Genomic DNA, 18,344 nt, shown 5'->3' with positions numbered 1-18,344 from the left:
ACAATTTCAATTTTAATCCAGATCTCGTTCAATCGAATCCACCTCTCTTATGCACACAATCGCACTGAAACAATTCTTCGAGCTAAAAAAAAGAATAACCAATTTACATGACAGACAGAAATAAATCTCTTTGGTATATTAAGTCGATGATTGAATGTCAAATGCGCGATATTTGATGAATCTTTTTTTTTCTTGCTTTTTCTTTTCGTTTAGTATAAATGATATTTCCAACGAAATATTACACTTAACGTGTTGTTTAAATATGTAACATGGTTACAAGCTATTCGTTACAACATCGTAGCATTACTTCTTCGTAAGTTGAACGTACATCGGAATATCTTTTGATTAATATTCTACATTTATCCATTTTTACGTAAACCCACGTATGCCTTCGCGTTCAACGTTGCTTCTCACGAAAGCTACGTGTAGTACACTCGCAAAAATTCATTCCTCATATTTTTTTTCCCCACCATGTCTCTTTTCGCGGGAAAATATGTACCAGTAAGTTACGCTCGAATCTACCGGAAATTCTGTACAGAGTCGTGCACGCTTGCAACCCCTGCGTTTGGGACATGGAGCTAGGCCAAGGGTACAATTGCAGAAACGAGAACAGAATTCACGAAATGTTATATACACGATGCAAGCACTATGTTGTTGGTTAACACAACAGGAGAGCATTGCATCGGATATACTACGATCCGCAAAGGTAGAAAGCAAATCTGATGGACGTACTCATGCCGAGTTGCAAATCTCTAAACGACTCGATACAGTGAATTATCCAAAAATTATCCAGCTTTACACAAAATCATGTATGTGGTTCAAGCACTAGGTTGTCAGTATAAAGAAGGATCACGTCACTCCCAAATTCTGCAATTTTTCTCCCAGGTCAATAACCTGATGGACTTATGCTTCTCATGAACGTCCTGAAACAATTTCGTAAAATCATCAAGTTATTTAAGAAACTCGAGTTGATACACGTCGAAGAGGAACGAAGGAAAATTCTTGAAGAATTTTGCCCCACATTCCTGCGATAAATTTCATCGGTGCCCTTTGTCGACCGCCATTCTTCCGATTTTTATATACAGCTCAGAATTTACATGCTTAACGTCGATTCATCTTGCTTGACACCACATACACGCCCTAACCGTCGTCGATACATTCAGCTCGCGTTGAATATAAAACTCTCGCTACCACTTGTACCGGTTTTCCCTTTTACAACGACGTGACGTCCCGCGTAAATGCTCGTGAGTTTGCCAAGGATCCGGTCCAGTCGCTGTACGTCGAAGGGTAAAGAGGAGCGTTGCTACATCCAACGGAATAGCACGAGCGATTTTCCTATCCGCAAGCAGGGGAAACACGCGGCACGTGGACGCTTTTATAGACACACGGAATCCTTCAGCGGCTTTGGACTTCCTTTAATAAAAAGGGGGCAGGCTAGGTAGGGGGCACTGTGCCTCTATTCCAACCTCGAATTTCCTCTTTCCTTCTGGCATCGAACTATCGATTCGTCGCCCCCTAGCCAGGTATACTCGAGGGTAAACTTTCGTGTTCCGCGAAAACATTTTGCACGATAGAGAAGCTTGATTGTTGACACAACTTATACGTTGGCAAGCAGAAAAATATTCGAGCAAACGCGCCGGCAGAAATATGAGAAAAAGCCCTCCTTCTTCGGCCGATTATTTTCCAAGGCCAGTCCCTCGATCCACTTTCGTGCAACGATTCCGTCTGCCTGGCATAACTATTAGCAAATTCTTAAGGTAACTTACGATCACGCATGTCTTATTTTTCTTTTCTCTGGTTCCTCGTCGTTTGTTACTAAATTCTATAGGCTAGTATTATACAGGGTTTCTGCGCGTAACTTTATCGTTTGGTATAGTCGCTCTTCTGTTCAGACCATAGTGATACTTATCGCAAAAGTTGCACAAATTATAGTACGATCCTTACGATATTTGTAAAAATCGCTTCGTTTTCTTAGCAGTAAGTGATACATGGATTGATTAAAAATTGTTCGACAAATGTTAGATTTACGTTGTATGGTTAGAATGTAAGGATATATCTAAATATACAATAACTCTAAAAAGCAAAATGGAAGATTATAGCAATAAACCGAAATTAAATTGCAAAATTACATAAACGTTTAAATATACCTTTCCCATTGAAAGGGGAAATATTAAATATAAATAATCTTCATTGGAAAATTTTTAAAACATCTCACGAATGAAGCAGTATTTCTCACATAACCGTCACTTAGTATTCTCCTCTAAACACGCGGATTAAATCCTAAATTGTACAAACCAATGATTCTCGTTTCACTTGTAAAATGTCAACAGACCAACAGCTACTCGTCCCTTCAGTTTGAAACTGAGAGTAAATGAAGCTTCGCTAACCCAACACATCTTACCACCTATCAACGAAAAAGCGAAAGAAAATTGCAATCGTTAGTTGGTACACGAGGTGCATCATAATTGCCAAGACTCATAGTACACTTTTCAATCATTCCACATATCAAATTCTATAACATCACGTAAACCATTCATAGAAGTAAATCAAACGAGCAAATGGCTCCTGCCGTTATATTCATCGAACTCGATTATTACACGTATCCCGAACAAACTCTTCCACTCTCTCACACATACGGTAGTAGCAACGAACGTGTATGCACGCTCACGTCCTTCTTGCTAATACCTTGTCCCGCAGGTACTCTCGCACGGAAACATCGTTACGACGTGAAACGGAGACAGCGTCTTCTCTGCTACATGGGGACACACGAGAAAACGAGGGAAAAGAGAAGTTAGGAGTCTGGCGAGCGCCACTTGACTAGCCCCTTGGCATCAAAATCGTAGGATCGATCCCCGGGTCCTTCCACCTGGCCCGCGAACAATGGTTGAATAGACACGGTAGAACGACATGGAGCCTCTGACACGCATCTTTAGCCGGAATAATGGCAGGACACACGATCGCGTTCCCTTCGTTGAAGAACGAGCTAGGGACGCGTGCTATAGCGACGGAACATCGTTACTCCTTGTACTTTGCATTTCTCTGATTTCGCTTCTCTGTCCCCAATTACGTTCTTCTCACGGCGGTTCGTCGGTAGGAACCGGAAGAGAACAAATGCGATAGAGGATGGTGATCCTTTGAGTCGGAAACGTATATACGTAAGCACGATGCACGATTTTACTTCAAAGCTAGCTCTCTCGACCTCTCCTCGAACGATCAGTCGTTTGTTACTTAACGGATACGGAATTTGTTTGAGCATTAGGCGACACTCCGATCGAACGCGAGTCTAACTACTGCCTTTCTCTCCTCTGAAGTTAGCACGCGCGCAGATGTGCATCTGCGAGGGCTACCTCGAATCGAAGACCAGTTCACGACTGTTGTTCTCGAATAGGTGGATCGTGGATGGTAACGTTCGTTCGACAGTCGAGATAAGCGTGTCGAAGAACCGTGTTGTGTCCTGCGATCTCCATGAACTCGATCGTAATCAGGGACGTACGACAAGGGTTGTAACAATGAAAGCGGTGGCAATCGCGATCGTTTCTCTCTCTTGAACGGTACCGAACCGAGTAAGCTAAAAAACACGTAATACCAATGCCGATTCAACGATATTATTATTTGTTTTCACGCAGCCGGTTCGGCCAGCCCTCAGACTGCCCTTTTTCCCTTTCCTCCTGCTCCTCCTTTTGACTAGTGCGCTGTTTATCATGCGACGCCCATGGACTCCCTTCCCGTAGCCTCAGACGTATCGTGACTATCTCAGAAACAGCTGGAGCATACACAGCATCAGCATCGTCAAATAGATGGCCGTAGGTGCTTCGCTGCCGTTCTCGGAGGTCACTGGAACACGCAAATGCGCGAACGTTACGCGCAATGTTATTACGTCGCCTTGTCACGAGCTTTGCACACTTGTCACCTAAGCTGGCCATCGCGAGTATGACGGATCGATCGAATAACACTTGCGACCTTATGCGAAAGTTTGGGTACGTTTCAGGTCGTTTCTAATTTTTATTGCGAGGTGCTTTTGAAGAGGTGTGCTTTGCTAGGAATTTTTGTTATTTTTGGCCAGTTTAAGTGACTTTTTAAACATATAGCAGTACGTTATGGATATCGACTTATTTATTTATGTATATACATGAGTATGAGTATATACATATCAGGGGAGATGGAGGAGAAATTTTATTTGTGAGCAAGGATTGTGAAAAGCAAGGATATTCAGTTGCAATCGTGGTGAAAAGATTAGACGAGGTTGGAACTGTGAATATTAAGCATATTGGGAACACGAAACAAATACACAGAACGATGTATTTCATTTGTCAAAGAAATGGTTGTATAATAGTTTATTTATTATCATGATTCGTTTGTAGCAATTCGTCACGTTGAATTGGAAGTGACAAATATAGAAGATGGTCGTACGACAATAGTATGTGTCTATTGCGAAGTTTGAAATATAATGAATAGATATTGTGTTCGTTGATAGAAACGATAATTGGTGGATTTTGACGCCGACAGAACTTCTGTGTGTTATTGACTGCGAACACGATACGTACGAGAAGCAAATATCTGACATTCTGCTCGTATCAAAAGAGGGTAGGATCAATGGAGAGGTTTAAATCGTATTGAAGTACACAACATGATGATGTTTCAAAGTTCTAATCCCTCTCAGTCGGTTCTAAATAGCTGAGGTTCTATCGATCGAAATATATGTGAATATTCTCACTGACTATGAAATATCTTTCTCCAGATTTGTCTAACAATCACCATTCATACGAAAAAGGTGAAAAATTATCTCATTTCTTAGTTATTAGAAAATGTAATGAAGATTTCTTAACTTAGTTAAGAGTTTTGAGAATATTTAGAATAATAACTACTTTCTAAATTCGCCAATTTAAAATAAGGAACGTTATTTTAACAGTATGCCTCTTTTAATTCCAAATACTACCGCTAGAGTTCGCGACGGACTAAACGCTCTTTCGGTTCCAATATCAATATAATACTGACAGCATATTATTCTAATGTTTGTAATTCTTATTAAATATGGCGTGCATACGTAAATTAGCTAAAAGGATAATACATTATGAAAGAATAATTTTATTAACCCTAGAATTAAAAGAGTAATAACTATAAACAATTAAATTCGGATCCGAATGAAAATAAGCCTAAATTTTGTCAAAAGCAGAAATTGTAGAAACAAAATATCCAAAACAGGACATATTCACCCTTTTGATAGTTCAATCGTTGATAATAAATTTTCAAAAACAACGATAATGATAATAAGATGTTGACTTCCGTCATTCTTTGTCTGTTAAATTTTTCTCGTTCCCTATCTTCTGTTTACTCAGTCATGTACTAATGGCAACTGCAGATTATCCAAAATGCATTTCCTATAAAATTCCTGTCCCTTCCAGCCCAACTCGATAATACGATTAAACCACGTCAGAATATTGAAACGTAATAAAAGCTGCTAGCGGAGTGGAAAGCGTCGCGGGGGACAGCATTAAACGGAACGCCAATAGATTCTCCTCCTTGGACACATTGTTCCCTCGACTGTGGAGGGAAAAGTCAATTTCGCAAAAACAATTCTGTAGACCACGGGCCAGGGAGTAATACGTACGAATCAACGGACACGGTAGCAGCCTGCGAAAAGAGCCAGTGTGAACGAAATGAAATTACCGCGACTGCAGAGCCGAACGAATTCCTGTAACGTCGATGCCGGGGATTTGATGGGAAAGGGACCGAAAGGAACGAGCTAGACCGCTTTCGAATTAGACGCCAACCCGCTTTCTTGACGTATCAATTCTCCTTGCTGGTAATGGATACCTTTTTACCGTAACGGCTCCGTGATACGTTGCTCGATCGAAACGCGAATGTATCGGATTTAATAAAGTTACGAGCAGCGAAGGAAAATTGGGTAGATATGTTTAACGCTAGAACTACTAAGTAAGTCGGAATGACTGGTTCAAGAATTCTTATTTTTCCAATTGCTCAACTGGATATATACGGGTATATACTTAGCAGAGTTCTATAACTAAAGGTAGCTGTTCATGAAGTTAACGGATGTAAAGTTTGCAAATACCTTGAAGGCGAGTTTTTGAATTATATTGATTCACTTCAGAAAAATATGGCTGTCTGATCTGCAGATTTTATGGCTTTATTATTAAGAAGACTAACGTAATTAATTTCCAAACAGCCTGTTCCATCCCTATCTTAGTGTCTTCGCGTTTAGGCACATCCCACAATTCGATTCAATGGTAATTAAATTTCCCTAGTCGTCAACCAATTTTACGAATCCAAAAAATCCAGGCTTTCTCGATGTATTATATTTTCTTTCCAAATTGGTATAAATTGTTTCTTAATTGTTGAGAAGAAAAATAAATGCGATGAGTTGAGAAAAACGATTTCGTTTAGTGTTTTTTTAATGACAAAATGACAAAAATGGTGGTAATTTTAAAATCTTGAAAAATGCTTTGCCGGAAGACATAATTATCGTTATAACGCCAATTTATATATAAATAAAAAGGAATTGACAAATAATTGTCGTTAACTTTTATCGTCATGACCAATCAAGTTACGAATTCTTCATGATTTTATTTACTATAATATTGATAGAATATGTTTATTTATTTCAATAAAACTGTATTTCAAAGGATTTAATATTGTCCATTAATTTTCATTGACTCGACGCAGAATAATATTTCCGAAAGTTACAAGGAAGCTTTCTAACTTTTCATGAATTCGATCAAATTTTGAATAAATCAAATAATTATTCGTGCTACTGTTATTCCTTTTAGATGTAAAAGGGATATAAATATTTAATCTGAGTTTCACGCTACAAAGTATCGTAAATTTATAAACTTTATCAAGGACATTATACGTTTCGTTCAAGTTAACGAGATACGAAAATTTTCAAAGGTTTCAGATTACGAAAGTAAAATTACGAAAGTTATAGTTTGGATGAAAGGGTATAAAAATACTTTTCCCCTCGCGGTTAATGCAACGTGACATCTAAATTTCAATTTCATCCTCTAAAAGGCTCTTAAAGGGCTGCGAATGTAGGTGCGAAACATCAGCCAGCTAACGAGTATTTTTAAGGTAACTTCCTGAATTTTGCATGTGCCTAAGACAAACTTGCTGCATGAGGCCGTTTGGTGAGGACGTTACACTGACGTTTAATTTAGGAAATCCTCCCATAATCTTAAATTCTGCTCTTACGTTTGGCATTTTCGTGAATTCATAATGGTATCAAGAACTAGCAAGAAATTCGAAATGCGAATAGAACCATTTTAAATTTGAAAGTCGTACGTTCACAAGTAACCCAGGTGGGAAATATTGGACGAAAAGACTGCATCAGGTGTTGGTATAAAAATACTGGAGAAGTTATATTTTCATGATTAATATTTTACTTGAAATTTGACTTTTACTCTTGTATTTCGAACAAAGCAACAAGAAATAGAATAAACTTTTTCAAATAATAGAGCATTATAAATATTTTAAGTATTTCTCCGTACCTACAATGCAAAAAGAAAGAAAAGCTGTTAAATAAATGTAATTTTACGTATATACATGGTAAAAGTTTCTCGAAAGATAGCCAATAAAAATTATTAAACGATCCCGATTTCAAAAAAAAAGAATATAACTATAACAAAATCTGAAACACTTATTGACAAAAATTAAAAAACGAAAGAATCATTTACGAATTTCTGTATATTTCTTACCTTTTAAGATTCATGTTAAAATTAAAAATAGGATAATATTAAATATTTTGCACAAAATGCGTTTCTAACTTTAATGTATCGATCTCGGAAGGTAAAAAATATCCAATATTCAATTCGCAAATCGTTATCTTCTTTCATAACTGTTGCCAATATCCGCATCCCTACCTTGTCATTTTAAATACGAATATCACTTCAAATACCTATTTTCTATGTGAAAACATTTATTCTCGAAACTTCAACCCATATTACAAAAAGAATATAATTAAATACGAACAGAAATAAGTATCCTCTGAAAGTCAATTTGGCCGACATATCCGGGTTCGTACTCCGCGAAAATATTTAGCTCTGAGAAGAGAAAATTTCGCTTGTTTACGAAGCTCGATAATGGAATATTCCCGATCGCGTGGTGGAAAATTTTCAAGGGTAGCCTGATGAAATTGTCTGGGGGTAATATATAAAAATACGATATACGGCATGCGGAAGCAGCTCGCAAGATTGCTCTATGGGTTTCCGGTAAGAGCTTTTCAGCGGGATTCAAGTGACCGTGCGTTTCGAGAAGTGCACCACGAGGCTTAAGCTGGCAGGGAAATCCGGGAGAGTTCTTGATATAAAAACTCTCCAGACAACTTCATGAGCCGGCATTCTAAAGTTTGTGACACGAGTCCTCGAAAGTTTTACAGAAACGATTTACTTGGGGAATATGGGGTTATAAGGCTAAAGGGTTGCGCTGCGATCGTGCACGTTAGCCCTATCCCACGCGTGTATCGTGTGCAGGCGAGAGCATCCCCGTGTCTTTGAGGCGGTGGAAATTTCGCGAGATGCGATAGTTAAGAAAAAGGGTGAGTTTCGGTATGGAGGACATAACTTTGCAAATTACACAGGATTAAAGCCGGAATGAGATTCTCAGAATGAACCGGGGTTACGCCAGAGCACATCGCTGCACCGAAAGCCCGTTGTCTTATTTCGTATTCACTTTGCGCTCTTCCTTTTGGATAACTTCCCCGCCGTTTTGTTTGAACGAGCAGCGAATATCGACGGTGATTCGGGCTTAATAAAATCTCGTTGCTCCAGCAGTCTTTTTCTCGTTTACTGCACGGCTGGCTCTAACTGGAATTTTATACGATATTTGTTAAATACCCTGGCGTGTATTTTAAAATTTTTAAACCGTATAAAAATGGGAAAATGTTTTTTTGAAATTTCATGGTTTACTTTAATGCTTCAGATGTTATATTTGAAACGTTGCAGGAAAAGTAAAGGGTATGTTAATTCTTGCAGATTTTCCCGATTTTCCTTCATTTTTTTGACAAGAGAGAAAGTTTTGATGCGACATAGTTGGCAACTGGAAGATTCAGGGCGTGGCTATTTAAATCTATTAAGATCAAACGTACGAGTCTTTTAAGAAGAAATAGTGATAGGAATTAAAAATCATGGTTATAAAGACGTACACTTAGTAACGAAGACAAAGAAATTAATGATTTGTGAATTTTCGCATATTCTTTGTTGTTTCAGATAGTCAGATGGAAATTGAAATTAGATATAAAAATAGTATAAGATGTCTAGATATTAATGGAGTTATATTTTCCTCGAGATTATTTTAAATCTCGATACTTTTCAGAACAGTTTCACAATTTTTGTCAGATGTTGCCAGAAAACTTAGAATGAAAATGTATAAGTGAGATAGATATTTGTAACACTGTCGTATAAATAAAATTACTTGTAAAAAAAACTTTTAAAATTTAATATTTTAAAATACGTTGTTTTTTGAGAGAGTGTCTCGTGCAATTTTGTCTTGTATATGTTCAAATGCTTTATCTTCATTTTTGGTTACCATGTTTAAAGAGCGGGAGTAAAAGTACAATTTGAAGTGTAAATTTATTATTAATCTTTTCCGTATTTTTATACCGGAACTCGATTCAGTCTTTCCGTCGAATATTTTCCACCTAGTCTTCAGTTTAAAATTGCGTTTCTCTAAAAAATGGAAACGTATGTACGACAGGAACCATATTTTAATACTTTTACCTAAAATGTTACATCCTGCACTGTTATCATAGAGTTGAAAAAAATATGTCATTTAGGAAAGGTAAAAAAATATACACAAAATATACAAAGGCTCGAGGCCGCCTGGAATTATTCGCATAAAAATATTTGACTACGTAAACATGAACAAAACTTGCAAAAAAGCATCCATATATATAACTCGAAAAATTTTACAGTCCAATATAGTAATCAAAAAATACACGAGATCAACCATATCAACTAAATACCAATAACAATATGAATTATAGTGTAGTAATTTATATGGTGTAAGTGAAGTATGGAAATAAAAGGACTGAGAGTGCCAAAATGAAATCATTCATAATCAGAATATATTTAAACTTAAGTCCATTACATAATTTACTGAAAAAGACTTGCGGGCACGAAAAATAAACTCATTTTGTACTCGAAATGAAAACGCAATTTGAGAATTATTTTCTAATTTGAGAAATTGGTCATATAACATTCATTTTATACCAAATACGAAATACGAAGCTCTATTAATCATTCCAATAACATTTCCCTCCTTATTCAATAGTACTTATACAATAGTATCAATATAAACATCATTCCAATAACAAAGAAATTTTTTTAAAAAAGTGGCACTTTAATCAATTTTTATTTCCATTCTCAGATTATAACACCGTAACTATAACGCATCGCGAATATTCGAATTCAATATCGTAAACTGGCGAAAACTGATTTTGAGACAGCGAAAACTGACAGAACAGCAAGAAAAGAATAACACAAACACAAGACTCATAAAATTAATTTAACTTAGGAAAATAACACCAAGAAAACGCAACTCTAATTTAACTCTCTTTCCAACACCGAGCGACTCACGCTCGTGCCGGTCACAATTAACTTCTAAGGACTCTGTTTTGGTCGTCAAGGACCCTGCTTTTATGCTTTCCTTAACCTACGCTTCACCTTCCCGTAGGGATCACGTAACTTAATTTTGCTACCCAAAATAACTTTCCCATTTGCTTCTAGAAAATATTGATCGGTTTATAATTTGTTTTTATTAGCAATGGCCGATTCGCTATTTCTTTGCAAAATGATATCGTACAATATCTACAAAGCCTCGTTCGAATCAGTATAGTGCCCTTCGCGCGGTTCCCTACCCCTTCCTCGAAGACCATCCGTCTCGTACCCCCACCACTGGAAGCAGCACAACATATATACTCCCGATCGCGAGGTCGAGGAACATCATTCAACGTAACGTCGACCGTAAATCGTGCTCATAATTATAATCAATGAAACCGATACATCGCGAATTAACGCAATCCCATGGCTAGGTCCCTGCGATGAAACTAGCCGGTTGGTCGATCAATCACGAGTGCACCGGGCTAATAAAAGATCGATTTCGAACGGAAGAGAAATGCCTCAATTACTCGAGCGACGTGGCCAAACGAGGGAATTCCTATATAGATTTTTCTTCGGCTTGACCGCGCCGAGGATTCCTTCACGTCCGAGCAACCCCTAAAAGTGATTCCTTCGATATCCCGGCAGTGCTCATCGGTCAAAATAATCGACGTTGGAGACACTTCCGATAATCACGACGCTAAGCATCGCCGATCAATCACGCGATAGCATTCTCGAGCTACGGCGTGTAAGTGGACTGGCACGAGCATTTAGACGCGTTTCCACAGCAGCGTTCAGCAGTAGGGTATTTCCCTATCTGACTGCGCGTGGCTGCCTCCCGATGGCCGTTGTTCCATCGCACCTAACCTGTACAGCCGATAAGCGAAGCCGTCGACATCGTCATTCTCATTGACCGAAGGATCGTGAAGTTCATCCTGCCCCCGTCACTGGGTCCACTTCGCGGCGCATCGTGGGTACACGTGGCCGCGAAACGGCTCGAATAATCATGCACGCGAGGTCTGATAACGGACGCCATCTCGTCGAGTGGCTCGAGATGCTGAATAAACCTATGATATACCCTTGATATAAGCACGCGTTTCTGAAGCACGTCGAGTTATCATGATACTCGGTTGCTCTCTTACGCGGAACCGGCCACTTGGCATTTGAATGAAAGATAAGAAGCGCTTACTCTCGAATGGCGTACCGCATGTATCTCGTTTTTGTCCACCTTAATACTCCTGTTACCTTTACTCGGTGCAGAAAAAAGTATGTCAAGTGGTGGATGTTTGGTTTGGTCGAACGAGTTCCATTTTTACTTTCAATGAAATTTTCTCCCTCCATTTTCTGCTCTCAAGGTCGGCCGTATTCTCCGTTTGTCTCTCTCGTGATGTACGTGGTTTTGGATGAATATCAGAGATCGCTGATATTTATTTTCGATATTTTCTGGGCCAATTTTGAGAAATGTATCGAATAGAAGTTAACATCTCTTAACGATATATGTTACACTGTTATTATTGTATTTTTCCGCAACGTCACTGGCACTGACACTTGTATTACGATTTAATTGCAAACATGTATGTACAGGAAACTCGTTTAATTTTAATTAGTCTCCATGTATCTATTCAGATCGCGATAAAATTATAAAAGTTTCAATAAGTTACGACTTTTACTCTCCCCTTTAATTGCGAAGACTGTACAGTGAAGAAAAATTAATACACTGCCCCCGATTTCATTTGAACGCTACAAATGTGTGCATACTTATTTGTTATAAATTAAAACAGAAAAAGAAGAGGGACAACAATCGCGTTTCATTGACATGCTGATTGGAACTCAAACAATCGGAAAAAAGGAAGAGAGTAAAAATCCTAACGCGAAGTTACGAAACGAAAAGACCTTCGAATGGACACAATTATACGCGAAAGGCCACACACGTACGCGTGCAACCGTCCTGCTGGAAACCATTAACGATTTATCGCGCAATCTTCAAGGTCCATAAAGAGAGATCCGAAGACGTTCAAGCTTTTTCCCCCTTTTAGTTGCTCGTCGTACACGTGAGATCAGCGTCCGGGGATTCCGGAAAAGATTCACGAAGCCAGTGGAATGAAGACTCGGGGACCTAGGGCTAGTCTAGCTAGAGGGAGACAGCTAGCCAGCCGTGGAGGATAGGACGTCGACTTTATAGAGGTCAAGAGAGTAGAGGACCAGACGAGGAGGCGAAGTTTCGAAACGACCACGACGTAGAACCCGGACAGTCGGCATCTTCTACGGGGCAAGTTTCTCAACGAGACTGAATCTTACGTAGCCGCGGTTCTATTGGGAAAGGGAGAGGATATAGAGGGCTCGAAGCGAGTTCCACTGTTGCTCGACCACCAACTTCTCTGCGTGCACGCCCGATTTTTGTGACCAGAAGGGAAGCTAGCTTGGGAACGACGATTACGTTATAATATACCGGATAGTTGGGACGTTATCCAAACACGACTTCATCTCTTCGTACGGTGATCTAATTTCCAGCCACTTGAGTTTATGATGGAACGTTTCTCTTTCTTGGGTCGATGTTCGAATTCTGGAATGGTAGTTCCTTTATTCTTTGTATTGAATCGTAACTGGTGGCATTTTCCCTTCTTTCTTCGATTTATTGTTCCGTTTCTTAGCTAGGAAAGGATGTCGTATTTTTATCGACTACACGTGTATAGAATTTTTATTTCATTTCAAAATTAAATTTTAATTTAAAGTTAAATATTTAAAATTTTTTAATATATATGACGTTCTTGGCAGATATTCTTTATTCCATAAAATTTCTGATTTTGAGTATGCTTCTATTTTAGATGTGGACCAAATGTATCGTTAAAATAGGATTGCATTGTTTTTTTCTTTTTTTTAAGTATGCTGTACATGAATCTTTTTATATCTTCGTCAAGCATTTACAATTAAAGCCCAAGCGTCGTTTCACGTTTCTGTCGAAATTATGTTCGAGTTCGTATAAGGTAGTACGATACAGTAACGAATACCATTCAAATATTCATATATCAGACGAATATGAACACATGTAAAAAGATTCAAAATAGTTTCTGAAAATTTCTGGCAAAGCAAAATGTAAGTGTTATACAAATGTAAGTAAACCCTCGAGAAGTTAATGAAAAAAATTTAGTAACCATACAATAAAACCTCATTAACAATTATGCTTATTTAAAAAAAAAAAAATGTTGAAATAAGAGGTAGTTTTGTCCAAATGAACGATAATTATTGTACATCAATTATAAAAGTACAATCGATGATATAAATTATCAAGTATAGAGATGATAAGTAATACTGACGACATTCATTCTAAAATAATTGAAATCGAAGAATTTGAAATCGTGATTTACGTACAATTTTATTATCCATTTAGTATTTTTATTATTTGTCACAAGAAACTAAGTTTACGCCAAATTAACATAGTTTATGTCTAGTCCACTAGAATTAGCATACGAGTGAAACTAACCGGTTCAAAATTTATAACTTCTGCAGTCATTAAAAATATGCGAATATTTTTGACATAGTTGTATACAAGTTTAATTATTTTCAGCATTAAATTTTATGTATGATATTTAGATATTTAGATAGATATGTATGATATTAGATATGTAGATAATATAGATGATATTAGTTACAGGTCAGTAAGTTTTCTGTTAAAACCTTGTTAGAATAGCCGAAATATGTTGGAGTGAAAACAGTACGGTGGTTGCCAAATATAATTCGCTACGTTGTACACGCGGCATAACAATATCCGCATATCTGGCATTTTTAAAAGTATAATACGACCACTAAAACGTACAATGTGTCGATACTCCAGCAATTCCAGATTTTCAGCAATACTCTGGTCACAATAACGCGGTATCCTGCTAGTGTTGACCCATATACGTACTTTCCCTTCGTATCACGTGAGATATCTCGGTTCACCACTGCATAGTTGATAGCCTATCCCAAATAACTCTGGTTTACCGCTGCATAGCTGATTGTCTATCCCGAAACAACATGATTCTGTGGCAGTCAATGGATCGAAGTGGCATACACGTAACTCTAAACAGCTCTTACGTTGAAAAGATATCAACAAATTCCCAAATATCCAGATAACAATTAATTCAAGTCCAAAATATTCCTTTATGTAATTTATCTCTTAGCATACGATTACATTGGGACCATTAAAGGTCTAATATACAATTCTTTCTGTAATCCATCGACGAGTGCGAGTAATTTTATTTCATTTATTTCATTCCTCAGTCTAGCAAATAACAGTAAAAAAGAGAAGAAAATTGGAAAGGCGAATTAAAAAAAAAAATTAGAAGCCTTTAGCATGTTTCCTAAATTGTTATATATTTCCTTCTAGGAGTTATTACGAATTCGAGATCTCTCTTATTGTTAGTCAAGAGTTTCGATCAGTCCAATTTAATCCGGCTTTAAAAATGAACGAAATAATTCGAAGTTAAATCAAAAGCGTTTAAGTCACTCGGCAAAATATCAATAATTTGAAGGGAGATTTAACGTTCGAAGAATAAATAATGGAATCCAACGCCATGAATACCTAACTGCGAAATGATTTTCACACAAGAAGCTAGTGAGTTGTGCACGTTTTTAATCTGACAAGGGAGCAGCTCGTCTGACGCCATCCATCATATTCTACTTGCAAAGCGGTAAAATTCAATTTAATCGGGCGGCGGAGCTCGTCGATAAAAACTGGATGAAATTTGAAGGTTCTTTATTTGTAGCACGCCTCGTTGGTAAATATTCCACCCTGATGGAATATAATTCATTGCCTTTTGTTAAGAGAATGACACAGTTTCCCATTCCCGCGACAGCAAAGTGATTATTTCAATCGCGCAGGAATCGCGGCTTTCAGCTGGATTTGGAAACCCGTGCGCAATGCCGCACTGCAGATAATAAGAATTTCAGTGCAATAAAACAAGAGTGAATCTAATTCCAGTTCAATTATTAACTGGAAACGAAGGGAAAGGAAAATAGGAATATCTAACGAAAATATTTCGGTAAAGAATGAAACTTATTCTATCTTCTAGTAATTAAAAATACGTAACAAAATGTCGAAACGTTTTTTGATAATAATGTTAAATAATTGTTTAAACGGAGTACTTACATATGGCCTATAACAATTGGGAAGTTTGGAAGGGATATCATTATTTAAATTATTTTACATCTTCTTGATACAGCATAAAGTAATAGTAATTTTTGAATTTGCTATTTACTAAAAAATTCTATAATAAAATTTGTATTATCACGAATTGAACGATGCTATGAAATCATGGCACTTCTTGGATTTATTTCAATAATTAATTAAAAGGTAATGTATTTGAAGGTTTTCATAAATAATTATATAACCTTTCTCACAATATTATTACTAGCTAATTATATGATTATTGATTATATTCCTTCCAAACTTTTTGACAGTGGTGTATCTTTAGAATATATTCACGTTATTTTCACTGGCTTAAATTGCTGTGTTGCATTTGTGTTTGTGCATTTTAGAATATCCGTGAGTATATGAGGAATAGAAGTAAAGTGAATCATAAGTCCTCTTTATTTAAAAAATCGAAGTCGCTTTATAATCTTCCCTACCACTCCTTGACGTTGCTTAATTGCCTCCATTAATATCTCTACTTTTTATTCCCTATACTTTTTTCATACTAATGATAAAATTATGGAAAAAATTAATTTCTTTGATATATGGTACTTTCATATTGCTTTACGCTATAAAAACTAAAATAATTTAATTATTTCTACTGCTGTATATAATCTGCCTATTAAAGAGTCTTTATTCCTCAAAAGACAAAGTGATGGAATTATACGTATAATTTTTGCATTTCCCGAAAGAAATATGAAAACTGGCTTATAACATTGCAATTAAATATTAATGTTAAATGTTGTTAAATATAAATATCACATATTAATTTTACTCGTCCAAAACTGATTAGAAATTAACATTGACGTTAAATTAACGTGATATAATATGTAAATCCCTTTGGAAGTCTTTGACCAATCATTAATCGTGCCGTTAGTCACCGTTTGCCACACCTAATTCACTTAGTTTCCCTTTCCGATGAATGTATGTCTCCATCCTTTCCTAGATGGCGCCCGTGAGTTCAGCAACGATACGGAACTCACGCTAGTGTATTACTCAGTACCACTTTGTCCTCGTTATGTTCCTTCTATATTTTTCTTCGGAATTCGCATTTTGGACACGTCTTATTCGATATACAGTCCAACAAAATGAATTTCTAGTGACTCCGAAACAATAAACTCTAATTTTATACATCAGGGTGTATACGATATACTACGAAACTAAATTCGTCGTTACAAAATTAATTCCAGGCGTGATCGCATTACAAATCGTAGTTAAATATTGCTCGAACGATACATTTATAAAAGAGAAAAAGGAAAAACTAATAAAACATAAGTCAATATTATAGGAAAGAAATAGGTACGGCTATGAAAAAATTTCAAGAATGTTAGGGCTTAGAACGAAAGTGATCGCGAACAAGAGGATCGAATTTAAGGGATGTTTATGACAGAGCCGAATGCAAGTGAAGAGTGAAAGCTTAGGAATGTAAGTATTTGGATGTTAGTATTTAGGATACGTGACCGACCGATTGAGAAAGACGGCGTGGGAATGAAAGAAGACAGAGTGCAAGGGTTTAAATAAGAGTGCAAAGACGCGGAAGAGTCAAACACACAAGGATCAGAGAGTGTCAGAAAGTGTCAGTGTGTTAGAGCGTTTTAAAGTCAGTCAAACAGTTTTAAGAGATAGCAAGTGAGAGATAGCCGAGAGTTATTAGCGAGTAGAATAAGTTTTAGTTTAAAACAAATCATTTTCATATTTACATCACTGCTTATTCTATCGCCTACCCAACATTCCTACAATCTATAAAAATATATATACTAATGTATAATGTCAAGATATTCGAAATAAAATTCTCTATGCAATTAATACACACATATCAACAGATTCAAGATAATCAAGATACACGACATATTATTCGACATACTATCAATACCTACTTGCCACAAACATCCCATTCATGCAATGCAAATAATTCAGGGGCGTAATGCACAAAGGAAGAATTTGCAGTTTCCATTCGCTACTTCAAAGTATCAATTTAAACCCACAGTACAGCCTATAGCACGATCGAATATTCGTCGGTCTTCGAAATTTTCGCCGCAAAATCGAACAAGCTGCCTCATACGCTGTACGAGACTGCCTATTTACCATTAATCACACAAAACACAGCACTCTTGCCGTAGTTTCTAGTTCGCTGGCGAATATCAGCCTGGTAAAGGATCCTTGCGTCGTCATAAGATGTCCAGTCGGTCGCGACAGGAATTCCGGTTGGATATGCCACTCTGGGAGCTGTGGAGCTCGGCTGGAAAGAATGGCGTGGGCAAGGGACGAGCCATAGGGAGGGTAATAGGGACCTGGGTTCTAGCCGTGGCCGGTCAATTAAATCTCGTCGACGTCGCGTGCAGGAAGCGGACGCAGCGTGCACCGGAGGTTTCCTTTCCGATTTCGAGTGGGTGGATCCTAACTCTCGAAATTTATTAGCCTGTGCGACCGACCGGCTAATCCTCGGGTAGGCAACCCGAACGTGCAACTATTACCCACGGCGTACGTCGACTGGCCGCAAGCGGCTGGCACGTGGGTCAGGTGTGTCCAGCCGCTGTGTCGAAATCGAATAAAAAAAAAAAAAAAAA

The 18,344-nt window shown here is 37.5% G+C and overlaps 1 protein-coding gene across 1 annotated transcript in view; it reads right to left on the bottom strand.

The window, feature by feature from the left end:
• Positions 1 to 2,684: 2,684 nt before the first annotated feature.
• The window catches only part of LOC108550246 (uncharacterized), a 219,052-nt gene continuing 203,392 nt past the window's right edge, over positions 2,685 to 18,344 (bottom strand). Inside the window, exon 6 of the mRNA XM_017903945.1 lies at positions 2,685 to 3,834. Within this exon, the coding sequence (XP_017759434.1) occupies positions 3,749 to 3,834 (86 nt within the window). The 3' untranslated portion in view covers positions 2,685 to 3,748. The remainder of the gene's footprint in view (positions 3,835 to 18,344) is intronic.

Source organism: Eufriesea mexicana, unplaced genomic scaffold, assembly GCF_001483705.2.
Source record: "Eufriesea mexicana isolate 0111107269 unplaced genomic scaffold, ASM148370v2 scaffold2645, whole genome shotgun sequence".
Lineage (NCBI taxonomy): Eukaryota > Metazoa > Arthropoda > Insecta > Hymenoptera > Apidae > Eufriesea > Eufriesea mexicana.
The sequence above is the reverse complement of the archived record's forward strand: the minus strand, read 5'-3'. Positions and strand labels throughout refer to the sequence as shown.